Raw genomic sequence first — 19,713 nt, 5'->3', positions numbered from 1 at the left:
CATTTGGTAAAAATGACAGTGTTGCCCCCTATGTTTTGTTCGATACATTTCGACAGTGTTACCCCTTATGGGTTTTTCATGACGACGGATAAAAAACGACAGTGTTACCCTTATGTTTCATAAAAACAACAGTGTTACCCCTTGTGTTTTTTTTCATGACAACCAATAAAAAACAACAGTGTTACCCCTTGTGTTTTTTTTCATGACGACCAATAAAAAACAACAGTGTTACCCCTTGTGTTTCATTTGATAAAAACGACAGTGTTACCCCCTATGTTTTATTCGATACATTTCGACAGTGTTACCTCTTATGGGTTTTTCATGAAGACAGATAAAGAACGACAGTGTTACCCTTTACGTATCTTTTGATAAAAACGACAGTGTTACCCCTTATGTTTTTTTTAATGACGATCAATAAAAAACGACAGTGTTACCCCTTATATTTTATTGTGTTACCCCTTGTGTTTTTTTTCATGACGACCAATAAAAAACAACAGTGTTACCCCTTGTGTTTTTTTTCATGACGACCAATAAAAAACGACAGTGTTACCCCTTGTGTTTTTTTTCATGACGACCAATAAAAAACGACAGCGTTACCCCTTATGTTTTTTTTCATGACGATCAATAAAAAACGACAGTGTTACCCCTTGTGTTTTTTTTCATGACGACCAATAAAAAACGACAGTGTTACCCCTTATGTTTTTTTTCATGACGACCAATAAAAAACGACAGTGTTACCCCTTATGTTTTTTATCATGACGATCAATAAAAAACGACAGTGTTACCCCTTATATTTTATTGTGTTAGCCCTCATGTTTTTTTTCATGACGACCAATAAAAAACAACAGTGTTACCCCTTGTGTTTTTTTTCATGACGACCAATAAAAAACGACAGTGTTACCCCTTATGTTTTTTTTCATGACGACCAATAAAAAACAACAGTGTAACCCCTTATGTTTTTTTTCATGACAACCAATAAAAAACAACAGTGTAACCCCTTATGTTTTTTTTCATGACGACCAAAGAAAAACGACAGTGTCACCCTTCATGTTTCATTTGGTAAAAATGACAGTGTTGCCCCCTATGTTTTGTTCGATACATTTCGACAGTGTTACCCCTTATGGGTTTTTCATGACGACGGATAAAAAACGACAGTGTTACCCTTATGTTTCATTTGATAAAAACAACAGTGTTACCCCTTGTGTTTTTTTTCATGACAACCAATAAAAAACAACAGTGTTACCCCTTGTGTTTTTTTTCATGACGACCAATAAAAAACAACAGTGTTACCCCTTGTGTTTCATTTGATAAAAACGACAGTGTTACCCCCTATGTTTTATTCGATACATTTCGACAGTGTTACCTCTTATGGGTTTTTCATGAAGACAGATAAAGAACGACAGTGTTACCCTTTACGTATCTTTTGATAAAAACGACAGTGTTACCCCTTATGTTTTTTTTAATGACGATCAATAAAAAACGACAGTGTTACCCCTTATATTTTATTGTGTTACCCCTTGTGTTTTTTTTCATGACGACCAATAAAAAACAACAGTGTTACCCCTTGTGTTTTTTTTCATGACGACCAATAAAAAACGACAGTGTTACCCCCTGTGTTTTTTTTCATGATGACCAATAAAAAACGACAGTGTTACCCCTTGTGTTTTTTTTCATGACGACCAATAAAAAACAACAGTGTTACCCCTTATGTTTTTTTTCATGACGACCAATAAAAAACAACAGTGTTACCCCTTATGTTTTTTTTACCCCTTGTGTTTTTTTCATGACGACCAATAAAAAACGACAGTGTTACCCCTTATGTTTTTTTTCATGACGACCAATAAAAAACGACAGTGTTACCCCTTATGTTTTTTTTCATGACGATCAATAAAAAACGACAGTGTTACCCCTTATATTTATTGTGTTACCCCTTATGTTTTTTTTCATGACGACCGATAAAAAACAACAGTGTTACCCCTTGTGTTTTTTTTCATGACGACCAATAAAAAACGACAGTGTTACCCCCTATGTTTTTTTTTCCCCTTGTGTTTTTTTCATGACGACCAATAAAAAACGACAGTTTTACCCCTTATGTTTTTTTTCATGACGACCAATAAAAAACAACAGTGTTACCCCTTGTGTTTTTTTTCATGACGACCAATAAAAAACAACAGTGTTACCCCTTATATTTTTTTCATGACGACCAATAAAAAACGACAGTGTTACCCCTTATATTTATTGTGTTACCCCTTATGTTTTTTTTCATGACGACCGATAAAAAACAACAGTGTTACCCCTTGTGTTTTTTTTCATGACGACCAATAAAAAACGACAGTGTTACCCCTTATGTTTTTTTTTCCCCTTGTGTTTTTTTCATGACGACCAATAAAAAACGACAGTTTTACCCCTTATGTTTTTTTTCATGACGACCAATAAAAAACAACAGTGTTACCCCTTGTGTTTTTTTTCATGACGACCAATAAAAAACAACAGTGTTACCCCTTATATTTTTTTCATGACGACCAATAAAAAACGACAGTGTTACCCCTTATGTTTTTTTTCATGACGACCAATAAAAAACAACAGTGTAACCCCTTATGTTTTTTTTCATGACAACCAATAAAAAACAACAGTGTAACCCCTTATGTTTTTTTTCATGACGACCAAAGAAAAACGACAGTGTCACCCTTCATGTTTCATTTGGTAAAAATGACAGTGTTGCCCCCTATGTTTTGTTCGATACATTTCGACAGTGTTACCCCTTATGGGTTTTTCATGACGACGGATAAAAAACGACAGTGTTACCCTTATGTTTCATAAAAACAACAGTGTTACCCCTTGTGTTTTTTTTCATGACAACCAATAAAAAACAACAGTGTTACCCCTTGTGTTTTTTTTCATGACGACCAATAAAAAACAACAGTGTTACCCCTTGTGTTTCATTTGATAAAAACGACAGTGTTACCCCCTATGTTTTATTCGATACATTTCGACAGTGTTACCTCTTATGGGTTTTTCATGAAGACAGATAAAGAACGACAGTGTTACCCTTTACGTATCTTTTGATAAAAACGACAGTGTTACCCCTTATGTTTTTTTTAATGACGATCAATAAAAAACGACAGTGTTACCCCTTATATTTTATTGTGTTACCCCTTGTGTTTTTTTTCATGACGACCAATAAAAAACAACAGTGTTACCCCTTGTGTTTTTTTTCATGACGACCAATAAAAAACGACAGTGTTACCCCTTGTGTTTTTTTTCATGACGACCAATAAAAAACGACAGCGTTACCCCTTATGTTTTTTTTCATGACGATCAATAAAAAACGACAGTGTTACCCCTTGTGTTTTTTTTCATGACGACCAATAAAAAACGACAGTGTTACCCCTTATGTTTTTTTTCATGACGACCAATAAAAAACGACAGTGTTACCCCTTATGTTTTTTATCATGACGATCAATAAAAAACGACAGTGTTACCCCTTATATTTTATTGTGTTAGCCCTTATGTTTTTTTTCATGACGACCAATAAAAAACAACAGTGTTACCCCTTGTGTTTTTTTTCATGACGACCAATAAAAAACAACAGTGTTACCCCTTATATTTTTTTCATGACGACCAATAAAAAACAACAGTGTTACCCCTTATGTTTTTTTTCATGACGACCAATAAAAAACAACAGTGTAACCCCTTATGTTTTTTTTCATGACAACCAATAAAAAACAACAGTGTAACCCCTTATGTTTTTTTTCATGACGACCAAAGAAAAACGACAGTGTCACCCTTCATGTTTCATTTGGTAAAAATGACAGTGTTGCCCCCTATGTTTTGTTCGATACATTTCGACAGTGTTACCCCTTATGGGTTTTTCATGACGACGGATAAAAAACGACAGTGTTACCCTTATGTTTCATTTGATAAAAACAACAGTGTTACCCCTTGTGTTTTTTTTCATGACAACCAATAAAAAACAACAGTGTTACCCCTTGTGTTTTTTTTCATGACGACCAATAAAAAACAACAGTGTTACCCCTTGTGTTTCATTTGATAAAAACGACAGTGTTACCCCCTATGTTTTATTCGATACATTTCGACAGTGTTACCTCTTATGGGTTTTTCATGAAGACAGATAAAGAACGACAGTGTTACCCTTTACGTATCTTTTGATAAAAACGACAGTGTTACCCCTTATGTTTTTTTTAATGACGATCAATAAAAAACGACAGTGTTACCCCTTATATTTTATTGTGTTACCCCTTGTGTTTTTTTTCATGACGACCAATAAAAAACAACAGTGTTACCCCTTGTGTTTTTTTTCATGACGACCAATAAAAAACGACAGTGTTACCCCCTGTGTTTTTTTTCATGACGACCAATAAAAAACGACAGTGTTACCCCTTGTGTTTTTTTTCATGACGACCAATAAAAAACAACAGTGTTACCCCTTATGTTTTTTTTCATGACGACCAATAAAAAACGACAGTGTTACCCCTTATGTTTTTTTTCATGACGACCAATAAAAAACGACAGTGTTACCCCTTATGTTTTTTTTCATGACGACCAATAAAAAACGACAGTGTTACCCCTTATGTTTTTTTTCATGACGATCAATAAAAAACGACAGTGTTACCCCTTATATTTATTGTGTTACCCCTTATGTTTTTTTTCATGACGACCGATAAAAAACAACAGTGTTACCCCTTGTGTTTTTTTTCATGACGACCAATAAAAAACGACAGTGTTACCCCTTATGTTTTTTTTTCCCCTTGTGTTTTTTTCATGACGACCAATAAAAAACGACAGTTTTACCCCTTATATTTTTTTTCATGACGACCAATAAAAAACAACAGTTGTACCCCTTATGTTTTTTTTCATGACGACCAATAAAAAACGACAGCGTTACCCCTTATGTTTTTTTTCATGACGATCAATAAAAAACAACTGTGTTACCCCTTATGTTTATTTTCATGACAACCAATAAAAAACGACAGTGTTACCCCTGTGTTTTTTTTCATGACGACCAATAAAAAACAACTGTGTTACCCCTTATGTTTTTTTTCATGACGACCAATAAAAAACGACAGTGTTACCCCTTGTGTTTTTTTTCATGACGACCAATAAAAAACGACAGTGTTACCCCTTATGTTTTTTTTCATGACGACCAATAAAAAACGACAGTGTTACCCCTTATATTTTATTGTGTTAGCCCTTATGTTTTTTTTCATGATGACCAATAAAAAACAACAGTGTTACCCCTTGTGTTTTTTTTCATGACGACCAATAAAAAACAACAGTGTTACCCCTTATATTTTTTTCATGACGACCAATAAAAAACGACAGTGTTACCCCTTATGTTTTTTTTCATGACGACCAATAAAAAACAACAGTGTAACCCCTTATGTTTTTTTTCATGACAACCAATAAAAAACAACAGTGTAACCCCTTATGTTTTTTTTCATGACGACCAAAGAAAAACGACAGTGTCACCCTTCATGTTTCATTTGGTAAAAATGACAGTGTTGCCCCCTATGTTTTGTTCGATACATTTCGACAGTGTTACCCCTTATGGGTTTTTCATGACGACGGATAAAAAACGACAGTGTTACCCTTATGTTTCATTTGATAAAAACAACAGTGTTACCCCTTGTGTTTTTTTTCATGACAACCAATAAAAAACAACAGTGTTACCCCTTGTGTTTTTTTTCATGACGACCAATAAAAAACAACAGTGTTACCCCTTGTGTTTCATTTGATAAAAACGACAGTGTTACCCCCTATGTTTTATTCGATACATTTCGACAGTGTTACCTCTTATGGGTTTTTCATGAAGACAGATAAAGAACGACAGTGTTACCCTTTACGTATCTTTTGAAAAAAACGACAGTGTTACCCCTTATATTTTATTGTGTTACCCCTTGTGTTTTTTTTCATGACGACCAATAAAAAACAACAGTGTTACCCCTTGTGTTTTTTTTCATGACGACCAATAAAAAACGACAGTGTTACCCCTTATGTTTTTTTTCATGACGACCAATAAAAAACGACAGTGTTACCCCTTATGTTTTTTTTCATGACGACCAATAAAAAACGACAGTGTTACCCCTTATGTTTTTTTTCATGACGATCAATAAAAAACGACAGTGTTACCCCTTATATTTATTGTGTTACCCCTTATGTTTTTTTTCATGACGACCGATAAAAAACAACAGTGTTACCCCTTGTGTTTTTTTTCATGACGACCAATAAAAAACGACAGTGTTACCCCTTATGTTTTTTTTTCCCCTTGTGTTTTTTTCATGACGACCAATAAAAAACGACAGTTTTACCCCTTATATTTTTTTTCATGACGACCAATAAAAAACAACAGTTGTACCCCTTATGTTTTTTTTCATGACGACCAATAAAAAACGACAGTGTTACCCCTTATGTTTTTTTTACCCCTTGTGTTTTTTTCATGACGACCAATAAAAAACGACAATGTTACCCCTTATGTTTTTTTTCATGACGACCAATAAAAAACAACAGTGTTACCCCTTGTGTTTTTTTTCATGACGACCAATAAAAAACGACAGTGTTACCCCTTATGTTTTTTTTTCCCCTTGTGTTTTTTTCATGACGACCGATAAAAAACGAGTGTTACCCCTTATGTTTTTTTTCATGACGACCAATAAAAAAACGACAGTGTTACCCCTTATGTTTTTTTTCATGACGACCAATAAAAAACAACAGTGTTTTTTATGTTTTTTTTCATGACGACCAATAAAAAACAACAGTGTAACCCCTTATGTTTTTTTTCATGACGACCAAAGAAAAACGACAGTGTCACCCTTCATGTTTCATTTGGTAAAAACGACAGTGTTACCCCCTATGTTTTATTCGATACATTTCGACAGTGTTACCCCTTATGGGTTTTTCATGACGACGGATAAAAAACAATAGTGTTACCCTTACGTTTCATTTGATAAAAACAACAGTGTTACCCCTTATTTTTTTTTTCATGACGACCAAAGAAAAACGACAGTGTCACCCTTCATGTTTCATTTGGTAAAAACGACAGTGTTGCCCCCTATGTTTTGTTCGATACATTTCGACAGTGTTACCCCTTATGGGTTTTTCATGACGACGGATAAAAAACGACAGTGTTACCCTTACGTTTCATTTGATAAAAACAACAGTGTTACCCCTTGTGTTTTTTTTCATGACAACCAATAAAAAACAACAGTGTTACCCCTTGTGTTTTTTTTCATGACGACCAATAAAAAACAACAGTGTTACCCCTTGTGTTTCATTTGATAAAAACGACAGTGTTACCCCCTATGTTTTATTCGATACATTTCGACAGTGTTACCCTTTACCTATCTTTTGATAAAAACGACAGTGTTACCCCTTATGTTTTTTTCCCATGACGACCTATAAAAAACAACAGTGTTACCCCTTATGTTTTTTTTCATAACGACCAATAAAAAACGACAGTGTTACCCCCTATGTTTTTTTCATTTAGACCAATACAAAACAACGCACCATCCAGGGGGTTAGCTCACAGCTCTCTCCACTTCCCACTGAGATTTGTAATTTAATTGGGTTTGAGGTTATACATGATGCACCATCAAGACACCAAATAAAGTCATCACAATGGTTATACTTGACTTTATAATTCACATGAAATAGAGGTAAGAGTCTTCCAACAGAGGACATCAACCAGACTTGAACCCCGGTCTCCAGGGGGTTAGCTCACAGCACTCTCCACTTCCCACTGAGATTTATAACGTAAATATGTCATTCTGACCAGGGACATTAAGAAATTTCGGTCATCCTCATTTTTTCCCGGGTCAATGATCGGTAATAACCGGACAACGGAAACTCTGCTATAAACCGATCTAACTTTCACCGTCAACACAGAACCCGATTTTCTCAAACAGAAGTTACAAAATAAGATCTTGTAGTAACTAGGCCTACGGGTAGCATAGAACTAACATTAGCCAAGTGGGGGCTCCATGGTTGCTAAATCTAATGAGAGAGGTAAAATTGCCATTAAGGAAGGAAAGCATAGTATGCCTTGCGACTGTGCTTCGCAGTATGCCTCGCGAAACCCAGTATGCCTTTCGAAACACCTCGTGATTGGTCGATGAAACGCTACCAGGAACGCCTAAAGGGCGCTCTTGTGTCATGACGGAAACGCCCAAGCCTGCAGATGGACCCTTCTCGTTTTTTTTTGCCATCGACCATGTTTGAATGTGTTGTGTTGGTTATTGAACTGTTAACCCGCGAACTTGGTTTATGTTTATCAGCGATAGAGATCATGATGGAAGCTGATGCAACGGGAGTCCGGGCGTGTGCAGGACTGAACCACGCTGTATGAAAGTAGCTGAGACGGTAGAGGGGTTAGAAACCAATAAATGAAAATAGCCTATTTTTTCACCATTTAGTTTTTGAAAACCATGAAAGTTTAAAATCCCCCCCCCCAAAAAGAAAAAAAAATCACCTTCCAAGCTCCCCTCTAGGTTGTGCGAACGCCCCGTTTAGAAACCATGCTATAAAGCTACACATGCAGCCATAGCCAAATATTGATAAAGGAACAATCCTATCAACTGTTTAATAATCACACAGTAGGCCATCACCAAACTCACCAAAACAGACACATAGGTAAATGCATGCTTATGTCGGTTCAAGCGCTCATTAAAACGAATGTAAACAGAACAACATCAGCTTATACACTGTTTCATGAGTTGATTCCCTCTAGACACTTCTTGACAGCAAAGTATTTGGTTCAATGGAGCATGATCATGGAAAGACACACTGGCAGCGTTTCACCAAGCCTCTTACTTGAAGCAAGGAAAGTTTTTACATTTTATAGGAAAATGTTACAAAGACAAAAACATCAGAGCACGTTGGTTACAAAGAGACAAAAGGTGAACCCAAAAGGGGATTCTCACAGTTGGTTGGACGTTATACAGGCCGTGAGACTGACTGGATATGTCCTATGTGGCCACTCAGCCCCACCATCATAAAGAGATACGTTTTTTTATACTGGTATCATAAAATGCATTAATAAAAGCATGGCTCTATTCATTCGTTCACACTCATTCACACAGTTTTGTTGCCTGAGCCGGGTTGTCTGAAGGATAGATAATCGCAGCTCCTCATGACCACAGAGTGAGCTCAGTAGATAGCACATGCTCAAGTCAATCTTTAAAGGGCCAAGGTCCACCCCCCACGTTGTGTAACATCTGTCTAACAACTGTCCTTTTTGTGTTTGTTCTCAGCAACCTGAAAGGCTTGTACTCCTTCAGGTTGTCGGAGACCCCCCCGCCCCCATGACATTTCCTTTATCCTTTATTGGAAACAATAAAGCACAGAGCACTTATTTGCTCCCGCACACCTCCATGGTCTGAATGTTCACTGTGTGGCATTGTTTAATGGGACTGTCAGTTGGCATTAATAAAACGGTGAAAGGAAACATTAATTAACTTGGATTCGTGTAGCCCAGTTGTTCCTTTCTTTCCCCTGCATATCACTGTCAAGAGCTTCTTATTCCTATCTCCATTGGTCCTATGTTTGATATTTTTAACCGCTTGTGCAGAATGTTTGTAACCAGATCGTATTCACAATTGTTCACATCCACAATTGTTCACAGTAGATTAAAACTGGGTTTGATGTAACCCAAATCAAGATTGCTTCCCAAGTCCCAATTCCCAAGTCTCTGCTCAGAGATGCAAACGTGCCTGATCTCCAAGGATCCAGAGATAATGGGCCCGCCCCCTGGTGGGTCCACTCTATGGCCCACGGTCATGACATGAAGGGCGAGGTGGACAAGGGGCTCAGCTTCCTGGGGACCACCGAGACAGACTGGCAGGTGTGTTCCCAACCCCTTTCCTTTGTCCATTGATTCCTTCTTCGAATACTTCCTACTCCTCAGCTCCACACCTCGACATGGAGAAGATTTAATAACATGATACGTTGTTGATAACCATGTGTCCGGAATGACTCCCAAGTGTACTTATGTGTGGAATAGTTATGCATCATAGATAATTATTTGATAATTTGTCCAGGGATGCCACTTGCTGGCCTGTCATAACTACTGGCACTGGGCGTTGTACTTTATCAAGAAGGTAATAAATATAATGAGTTTGCTCAGTCAAGCCAACGGATTTCACTCCAATGCAATGAAGGGCTCCTGCTGATTGGCCCGGTGTCCAATTAGTCAGTTGAAAGATACAGCATATCGAATAGACTCAAACAAGCTATTTTAAAGGGATGTGTATGTTGCTCATTGCAATTCATCTTGCTCGTCTTTCCCAGTCTCTTTGAGTAGGCGGTAGGCTATCTCCATTCCATTAATAATGCCGCTAAATAAAAATTTGAATGCACATTTATATGAAGAATTTAATTAAAGAATGCTTCTGCCAATGTATGGCTAAAATTAATGTGTCGTGCATGTATGTGCGGTATGTGTAAGAAGGAACTCTCTCTCAGCAGATGCCGTTCAAATGGGATGATTTTTGTATTTCGTTGTCTAAAAATAGAGCCATGGACAGATGGAAACACTGGTTTGTCCCTCCGCAAATCCTTCAGGAACATTTCATTATCTTCTGGCTATGCACTCATATGCACTCCCCACACACGTCAACTTGGCTCTTGAATTTTTCAGGAGTACTCTTTCCTTGTAAATGCCAGGTGCCGTTCTTTTAGTATATGTACAGTGTGTCGTTTGTGGTTCTAGGCTCACATGGTCTTTTCTTTATGTCTGGTGTCCAGAGGCTGTAAATCTACTGGAGGCATGTTGGACACAGTGGACGCCTGCTCTCTGCTCTACAGACTGCAGATGGAGGGTGACGACAAGTCTGTTAGACCTCGTTATCGTTTGTTAACCAGGTGTAGTTGGTTAAACCTTGTTTAACAGTCCACATTAAGGCGTCCTCTTAAACCTGTTAAACAGTCCACCTTAAGGCGTCCTGTTACACCTGGTTATCGTATGTTAACCAGGTGTAACTGGTTAAACCTGGTTATCCTCTATTAACCAGGTGTGACTTGGTAAACCATCCACCGTTTAACCAGGGACCGATGGCGGGAGCTGGTCCAGGCCACGCTGCCTCACACCGTTGACCACGTGACGGTGTTCAACGACGTCAGTTCCTCATGGCGTCTCTCGGGGCCAAGGAGGGCGACGCCTCCCAGCGCCTGCTGGACGGGCTCCGCGACCTGGCCCAGTAAGCTCTGCTCCATCATCTCTCTCCTCCCTTCCCCACCGCAACCTAACCACCCTTTACATTACGGGCCTTGTTTCTGCCTCCGCGCTGAAGGCAGGAAGGAGTGCTAGCGCGTGATGGCGCCCCCCCCGCCCCCTCGGCTCCCCTACCCCGACGTCTGACAGGCGGGCGTTGCGCTCGCAGCCGCTGCCCATGTGGGTGTGTGTCTCGGTGCACGAAATGTGTTCTGACACGCTGACCGCAGCCCCCCTGCCTCAGCGGTCGACTCGATGAGAGGAGATCTCCGTTATGTAATGTTAAGAAAGGGGCTGCAGTACGGTGGCCCCCAGGGACAAGCAGAAATAGAAGAAAAAGGACATTTTCTTCTGTAGAACCGTCCGCTAATAGGGGGTTCCTGTAGCCGCTGGAGGATTTGTATTCATTTTATGGAGTTTTACTATGCATATACCGTCTATGTCTTGCTGTAGTTGGTGTTTGGAGCGATGGAACAGTTTTACATAATCCACATGTCGCTTTACATATCCTCCATTGCAGCCCAGGGGGAAGGGACAGGGCCTTGAATAGGGATAATCTTAAATGATTTTACAACTTCATGGAACCTTTCGCCGAAAGACCCCATGCATCATTCCAAATGACTGGGTGTGATTCTCCCATCATATACTGTCAAACACATACATCTCAAAAATAAACAAAAACAAGTTTGGCGTCTGAACAGCGAGCGTTGGCGTCTAACTGAATTATTAATTTTTTTGCCGGAGTATCCGATTCTTACATTACCAATGTGTTTGATACTGTAACATTGGGAAAGACAGAAAAGCTGGACCCTTATCTATGTTTTTTTCCATAACTTCCCATTGTTCGATGCTGCTGCACTGATCCAGACTAACAGTATTTTGGTTACATTGATTCTAGTAAAGTGGTGCTCTCAGATATTAATGAATAATCAAATATGTATAAAGCTTGGTTCATCATATCAATTATGTTTTTCTCTCAGTGAAATGAAGTGTAAATATTTATAAGATTCCATAATTCTGTATACATGCATATGAATAGACAAGCTAAGAAATTCACACGGCTATTCATTAATCGCTTGCTTACAAGTTCCGGCACAATAACAAAGTAATTGTTGGGGTTTTCTGTTCAGTTCTGCGACAGGTCACATGTAATTTTTCCTATTTTAAAGTATGGTGGCTCTGTAGTTAATCGTTTTATATAATAGTTATTTATAGAGATTTATATAAGTGCCCTATATCGCCTCAATTTACAGTTGAATACATTGGATATATTTAGATGTGGCAGATGTGGCACCCAAGAATAACAGCTGGCCTTGTGCTGGCTACTCCATCAAACCTCATCAACTGCTACCAGAGCAGAAACAGGAGTCCATACTGTAGTGAACACAAAAGATGTGATATGTATAATGACTCAAAATTACTGCATTGTTTTATTGCCATTTCAGCATACATCCAACACCCTATGCGGCTTTAGCTACATGAAGCATTTACAAGCCAATAGTGAACATGGCATTTTAAAAATTAGGATTCCATTTTTTTGTACATATAATAACATATAATACAGCCTTGCACACATTAATAAATATCAACACAATCTGTCAAACATGTCACACCATTTAAAAGCCTTGAAATTGTGTAACATTTCCTTCACAGCTCAAGTCATAAATATAGCCTCTGGCACAAGGTGTCTTTGCAAGAAAAACAGTGAAGACCCTTTTGTGTCTACAGTTTGTGAGAAAACTAGTGGATTCAAACGCTGAACAAGGAACTACATGTCCCAAACCACGGGTTGTTCGTAGATCTCATGTTCTCTGGTCTATGCTTAAAAAAAACAAAAAAAAACGGTTATGAAGTCCTTTTGTATAAAAACATTTGACTTAAAAAAAAAAGTAAAAGTGTATTCCCAGTGAGATGTACAAATGTTTGCCGCACCTCAAAGTAAACCCACAGACATCCAACATGAATCGTGTCCGATGACGACAGAACTAAAAAGGCCTTTTGTTCGAGAATAACACTAGCGTTTATGTGTTTGTGGTGAATTCCTTTGTTGTTGCAGCGGCTGAACCAACATGTCCGGTAGCATCTGACTCAGTGGACCTACCCAGTAACAACAGAAACCTGCCCCAAACCAACACAACCACACAGTAGGAACCCTCAATAACAGCCAAGGGAGAAGCCTTATCCATTCTCACTCTACTAATGCCCGTTATGGAGTAGGGATATGTAATCCCACAGATGTTTGTGTGTGTGTAATTATTGCACTGAGCTAGTAGATTAAAACTGGGTTTGATGTAACCCAAAACAAGATTGCTGCCAAGAAATACCAGGCAATGGGGAAAATGACTTTTTTACTTTGTGAAAATCTTAAAATCCCTTTGTGTTTGCTAATCTATTTTCTAATCAGACAATGCAAGTCCAAAAAATGCAGACTTTGTCCTGATCCTGTGCTCGCTGCTCTTGACATGCAGTTCCTATCAAGGTATGCCTGGTTAAGAATGGTTGAGGTCTGGTTACTCTGGTTACACAGAGGAAAACCCGTTATATCTGCTGAAAGCAACCCACTCTAACGAGTGCTTGTGAAGCCCATGCGGCCACATTCAAACGGATTTAAAAAATCATTGTCAGGGGAAAAGGGAGCATGAAATAAAATAAAGTCTTTGAGCCTCTTTCGGAAACAACTCCTAAGGACACAGGGGCTGGCCTGTGATTGGATAGAAAGGCAGCCTAAGTGGAGTGTCAGTTTCCCTCGTCGGGGTCGCCAATCACAACGGATCCCCCGCAGTTGGGAGAGTTGAGTGTGAGGCATCTCTGCAGCACGCAAACAATCTCTTTAGCAGTCCTTGCAAAGCAATAAACAAGAACTCTCTATATACTGTGAAATGTGATATACCTACCAGTGAATCTGTACAACTCCTTTACATCAGTAGGACCCAACCTCTCTTTTTTTTCCCTTTTAGATGATAAAACCCTTTGATTATTTTCTAAATTCTCCCAAAGTTCCTCTTATAAAGAGGAACATTTTAAGCAATACTAAAGCTGTGGCTCGCCATAATCAGGCTCTCCAGATCTGGATACCCCATAAGCCTTTTTTGGGTGGGAGCAGGGGGGGGGGGAAGCAAATATGTAAACGGTAACGTCCATTTTTTCTTTTTTTACCGTTTAGCGTAAAAAAAAAACTAACGTAAACATAAAAAGTGACCGACGGAACTAACGTCAACATCGGTTTCTAGCAGCCGGTTTTTCCGACGTAAAGGTTAAAAACTAAACAGAATCCGTTCCGTCACACTCGTGGCTGCAGCGGGAGAACACTACACATTCACGGCTGTGGGTGTGGCAGTAGCGGAGACTCTGCATTCATCCGTCAGTCCTCTCCGTAGGGCCCTGGCAAAACACACACGCACTCACACAACCCAAAGACCCTGTGAGAAAGGCAAGTACGGGCCGACGAGTGGGGTCATACTGGAGAAGGGGTCGATCTCTGCGTTTAGCGACCTCTGCGTTTAGCGACTGGTTTCCATAGCTGAAACATCGCAGTCTTGCAGGGGAAAAAAAGAAAGAAAAAGCAAAAAGGACATTCCGGGCGGCTTGGTCTGTGTGTGTTTGTGTGGGGGGGGCGGCTGCCCTCACACCCAGTTGAGGTTGAAGCCCTTGGAGAGCATCACCGACTCCAGGTCCTTATCCTCCTCCTTCTCGCGGAGCCTCTGCTCCTCCAGAAGGGCCACCAGGGAGTCCCGCTGCTCCACCACCTCCAGCATCTCGTTGAGGATCTGCTTCTCTCGGCTCAGCTCCTGCTCCGTCTTCAGGTGGTCTGCGGGACAGGAAAAGGGATCAAGGCAGAGTTTGAGTATGCCGGAAGGAAGGAAACAAAGAAAATTAGGAGGAGTGTGTGAGACACGTCAGTGGCACAGAGAGGAGATAGAGGGGGGGGGGTTCCAGATTGGAGGCAGGAAGCTCCCTGGAGAGTCAGCAGTTACCTTCCACAGCCATCCTCTCCCTCAGGTCCTGCTGGAGCCTGCTCTGCCGGTCTTCCAGCTCCAGCTCCCTGGCGCTGGGGGAACAAACAAGGCAAGGCGAGACCAGTTATTAGGCTAATTCTTCTACACGCGCCTTGCTCAGCGTTCGTATTTCCGGCCATCCGACTGCTTCGTTTAGCTTCCGCAACGCTATATAATTGAAGGGGACTCTGATGTGTTTGGATAAGGCCTGCCACTCACATGAAAAGTACAGAAAATATAATAGTCAGCGGAAAGGCAATAATGCCCAGGAGGATGGGAATATATTATGATTTTGAGCATGTGAAACGTAAGGGTTGAGACGGCGAGACGTAGGCAGCCTCTTTAGTGCCTATTCTAACTGAACGGAGACGACCTCCGGGGTACGATGTAGCAAAGTACTGCCTACCAGCTTCTCTTTAGATCACGTCCCTTTGATTCCGCTTCAGAGGCAGATTATTATTATTATTTTTATATGGGCCGTGACTAACGTCCCATAATAACCTGTGCTTCAGGGCTGTGTTCGGGCGACACAGCGAACCGGCGTTGTGCGTCGATCACACGCCGTCTAAACCAAACTCCTGATTGTCTTAAGCGGTGGCACAAAATACCTCCCGGATCAAAAAGGCATTTCAAAATCACAACCCCATGGAACAACGTCGGTACTCACAATATCATGAGCTCCGACTCGTAGCGGACCAGCGCGTTCTTCTCCTGCACCAGTTTGAACCACTCCTGCATCAACTTGGGGTCGTCTTTCTTTCCCATGCCTGCGGAAGGGGAAGACCCAACGTGTCAATGACCAGCGACAAACCACCAGTCTACCCAGGTCCTTCCCGACACGCAAGACGAACACACACACACACACACACACACACACACACACACACACACACCCAGGGTGGGAGGAGGGGTTTGGGGAAGTGGGTTTGGCGGGGATGCAGTAACAGCCAAGCCAGGATGTCCTAGCCAAGTGGGCGGGCGCGCTGGCCAATGAGGACAGGACAGCTGTTGGCGTACCGTGGCTGATGACTAAGGAGCGCCACGGCCTTTGGCGCACGCACACACACACACACACACGGAAGCACACACACACACACACACACACACACACACACACACACACACGGAAGCACACAAGATGAACTCTTCTGGGAGTCTGCCGTGTCCAGTGTAGATGAGGCATGAAGACAGGACGGCTGAACACAATCACTAGGCTCTGAGGACCTCCTTTCCCGTCCTGAACGAGTTACGAGGGTCCAGCCCATCTCGGCTCCACAGCGCAATGGGTCCGGGCGCGGGACAGGCACACGTTGTACGCATGGCCTGGCCAGCGGAGGCTAGTCCAACACATGACACGCTCATGATTCATGAATGAATCAGTAGCTGGGGGCCATGAGTGTCTGCTGTAGGTGGAGCCACGTTTCTCTCCGCACCGCCAAGCCTCACCCCAAAGGCTCCACACACACACACACACACACACACACACACACACACACACACACACACACACACACACACACACACCAGAACCAGATGAAGTACTAAATAAATACGTTGAGTTTCCCTCTTTTGGACCTTGAATATTTAAAACTAGTTTTCAGACTGAAGCAAGTTTCTTACTTGAAGGGCAAACAACACCCAGAGGCCAACCCAATCCAATCCATGCTCAGACAGTTTTCTATTATTATTTAATCCTCAGGTTAGTCCCACAAGCTCAGGTGAACACAACAACTGAAAAGTTGATAAGGTATCAACCTAAAATAAATATATTTTCCGTTAGCTGAACAGCAAACTGATTACATGCTGTTGAGAAAACCACACAAACCAAAAACACACACTGCAGGCAAGTGTAGCGGCAGCTTCCCCTTTAATCTAGGGCTGCTACTCAGAGTAGACCGAGGACCGGTCACGTCTCCACCTTCTCACTAACATCCCATCTCCTTCCAAGCCGTTTCAAGTGTTATTTTGTTATGATACGACAGTGCCATCCATGCATGCCAAATATAATGTTTAATAGAGAATACATCAATTATCCATGATTTTCCGGGACACATTTAAAATAAATATGATTGAATGAAGTGAAGTGAATTCCACTAACCCCAAAAATATCATCAAAAATGTATGGGAGGCATAACCTACTTTCTCAAAGTAAAATAGGCTTGTCTGGGAGTCTGCACTGCGAGCTAGGATCAACGGTGTCGTCAGTGATAAACTGAAGGCCCCTTTAATGGCTGTGTGTCTTCATGATAAGAGGACATATCTACTGAGCCTGTTCACACGCAAAGACAAATCATAGGCAGGGTGAGGAAGGGACGGGACAGGGCGGTTGGGGTGGTTATGGACTTGCTGGTTACAAACGAAATGGAGAGAGGGCGGGGGGGGGGGGGGGGGGTGGCTTCTGCCGATCCTTGTGGCGGTTGTCATGGTAACCCACCACAGGGCTACGTTACCTTCGGGGGACCAGCAGGAGCACAGGGAGAGGGTTCTTCGGCGGTAGGTCCGCACCGGGGAAGATTCAACTTCAACACGATAACAAAGGAGGGAGATGGGCCATGGACATGGAGACACACACACACACACACACACACACACACACACACACACACACACACACACACACACACACACACACACACACACACACACACACACACAGAGGCAGAGAGAGGGAGAGAGCAACAGAAGGAGAGTGAAGGAGTGGAGAGGGAGAGCAGTGGGGATAGTAAGTGAAGGAGAGAGAGGGAGAGAGATAGTGACAGACAGACAGAGAGAGAGAGCAGTGGGGATAGGGAGTGAAGGAGAGAGATGAAGAGAGATAGAGACAGACAGACAGATGGAGAGCAATGGGGATAGGGAGTGAAGGAGAGAGATGAAGAGAGATAGTGACAGACAGACAGACAGATGGAGAGCAATGGGGATAGGGAGTGAAGAGAAAGTGGGAGAGAGATAGTGACAGACAGACAGACAGATGGAGAGCAATGGGGATAGGGAGTGAGGAGAAAGAGGGAGAGAGATAGTGACAGACAGACAGACAGACAGATGGAGAGCAATGGGGATAGGGAGTGAAGAGAAAGAGGGAGAGAGATAGAGACAGACAGAGAGAAACAAAGAGAGCAGAGGGGATAGGGAGTGAAGGAGAGATAGTGACAGAGTGAGAGACAGACAGACAGACAGACAGACAGACAGACAGACAGACAGACAGACAGACAGACAGACAGACAGACAGACAGACAGACAGACAGACAGACAGACAGACAGACAGACAGACAGACAGACAGAGCAATGGGGATAGGGAGTGAAGAGAGCGGGAGAGAGATAGAGAAAGACAGAGAGAAACAAAGTTAGCAGAGGGGATAGGGAGTGAAGAAGAGAGATACAGACAGAGAGAGAGAAACAAAGAGAGCAGAGGGGATAGGGAGTGAAGGAGAGAGAGGTAGATAAAGAGAAACACAGACAGAGTGAGAGACAGACAAACAGACAGATGAATGTGGATGAGGAGGGAAGAGGGAATGGAGGGAGGGGGAACAAAGGAAAAGTATGAGATGTTTATCAAGGAAGATGAAGAAGGTAAGAGGAGTGTCCGCTGACAGAGAAGCAGGTTGGACGTGGTGGTGAGTACATTGAGGAGAGGAAAGAAAATCATAAGCAAAAGGAAGAGATCACATGGCAGGAAAAACCTTGGAGAGGAGGGGCGATCAAGTGTATTTGTTTGTGTTCATGTGTTTGTGTGTGTCTCTGTGTGTCTGTGTCTATGTGTGTGTGAGTAGCCGTGAGGAGTTTAAAAATGAAGTAAATTAATGCACTTGTTTGTTCAATATTTCGTATTTATAGATCGCAAACGAAAATGTGTTTCACTGCAAATGTTCTTATTTTTCACAGATACTGAATCATGATTACATCTGATTGACTACATCTCTTAACTATAAAAGACATACTTATAAATGCAAATAAATCAAACTCAATAACCATCTTTCAGAAAAGAATATGTCCTTTGCTATGTTTCAGGTAGAGAAATAAATAGGGGTTTGTGTGTTGTACTGTGATGGTGGTGTCCTCAAATGGCTGACCAAGTTCTGAGGGACTTGTGAGTGAGTGAGTGAGTGAGTTAGAAAGAGAGCTAAAGCATCACTCGGCACCGGGCTCCCGTTGCAGGACTTAACACACCAAAGTTGTACGTGAAGACTTGAGGGAGAGCGCTTTAAATGGGAGCCTTTCTACATTACAGCGGTGGAATAGGGTGTCCAAGGCAGGCAGCGTTCCACCTCCTTCCTGGGGCTGACTCTGATGATTGCACACTTTGAGAATAGACCGAGATGCAAGGCAAGTTACCGTGAACGCGTCGAGTAGTCAGTGTTTGGTTATACTTACCATGGGCCACGCACACGCACACACACACACACACACACACACACACACACACACACACACAACAAAACAGACCCCGGAGTGAGTAAATCACTCAGGGGTCTGAAGTCTGCCATGATTACCATGATT

The 19,713-nt window shown here is 41.4% G+C and overlaps 1 protein-coding gene and 1 long non-coding RNA gene across 4 annotated transcripts in view; one reads left to right on the top strand and one right to left on the bottom strand.

The window, feature by feature from the left end:
* Positions 1-12,635: 12,635 nt before the first annotated feature.
* Positions 12,636-19,713, bottom strand: part of mical3a (microtubule associated monooxygenase, calponin and LIM domain containing 3a) — a 55,079-nt gene continuing 48,001 nt past the window's right edge. For 2 of the 3 annotated variants that reach the window (XM_060060800.1, XM_060060799.1), the window contains 3 exons: positions 15,887-15,986; positions 15,199-15,272; positions 12,636-15,032 (listed from right to left, as the gene is read on the bottom strand). In XM_060060800.1, coding sequence (XP_059916783.1) covers positions 14,848-15,032; positions 15,199-15,272; positions 15,887-15,986 — 359 coding nt within the window. In that variant the 3' untranslated portion in view covers positions 12,636-14,847. Of the gene's footprint in view, positions 15,033-15,198; positions 15,273-15,886; positions 15,987-17,669; positions 17,739-19,713 lie in introns of all 3 variants that reach the window. The other variant, XM_060060798.1, reaches the window with a different exon arrangement.
* On the top strand, positions 17,610-18,184 carry LOC132464439 (uncharacterized). The gene is made up of 2 exons (XR_009527264.1): positions 17,610-17,998; positions 18,059-18,184. It is a non-coding gene; the product is annotated as an uncharacterized LOC132464439 (long non-coding RNA).

This window comes from Gadus macrocephalus, chromosome 9, assembly GCF_031168955.1.
Source record: "Gadus macrocephalus chromosome 9, ASM3116895v1".
Lineage (NCBI taxonomy): Eukaryota > Metazoa > Chordata > Actinopteri > Gadiformes > Gadidae > Gadus > Gadus macrocephalus.
Note: the sequence above shows the minus strand (reverse complement) of the source record. Positions and strands in the feature narration are given on the sequence as shown.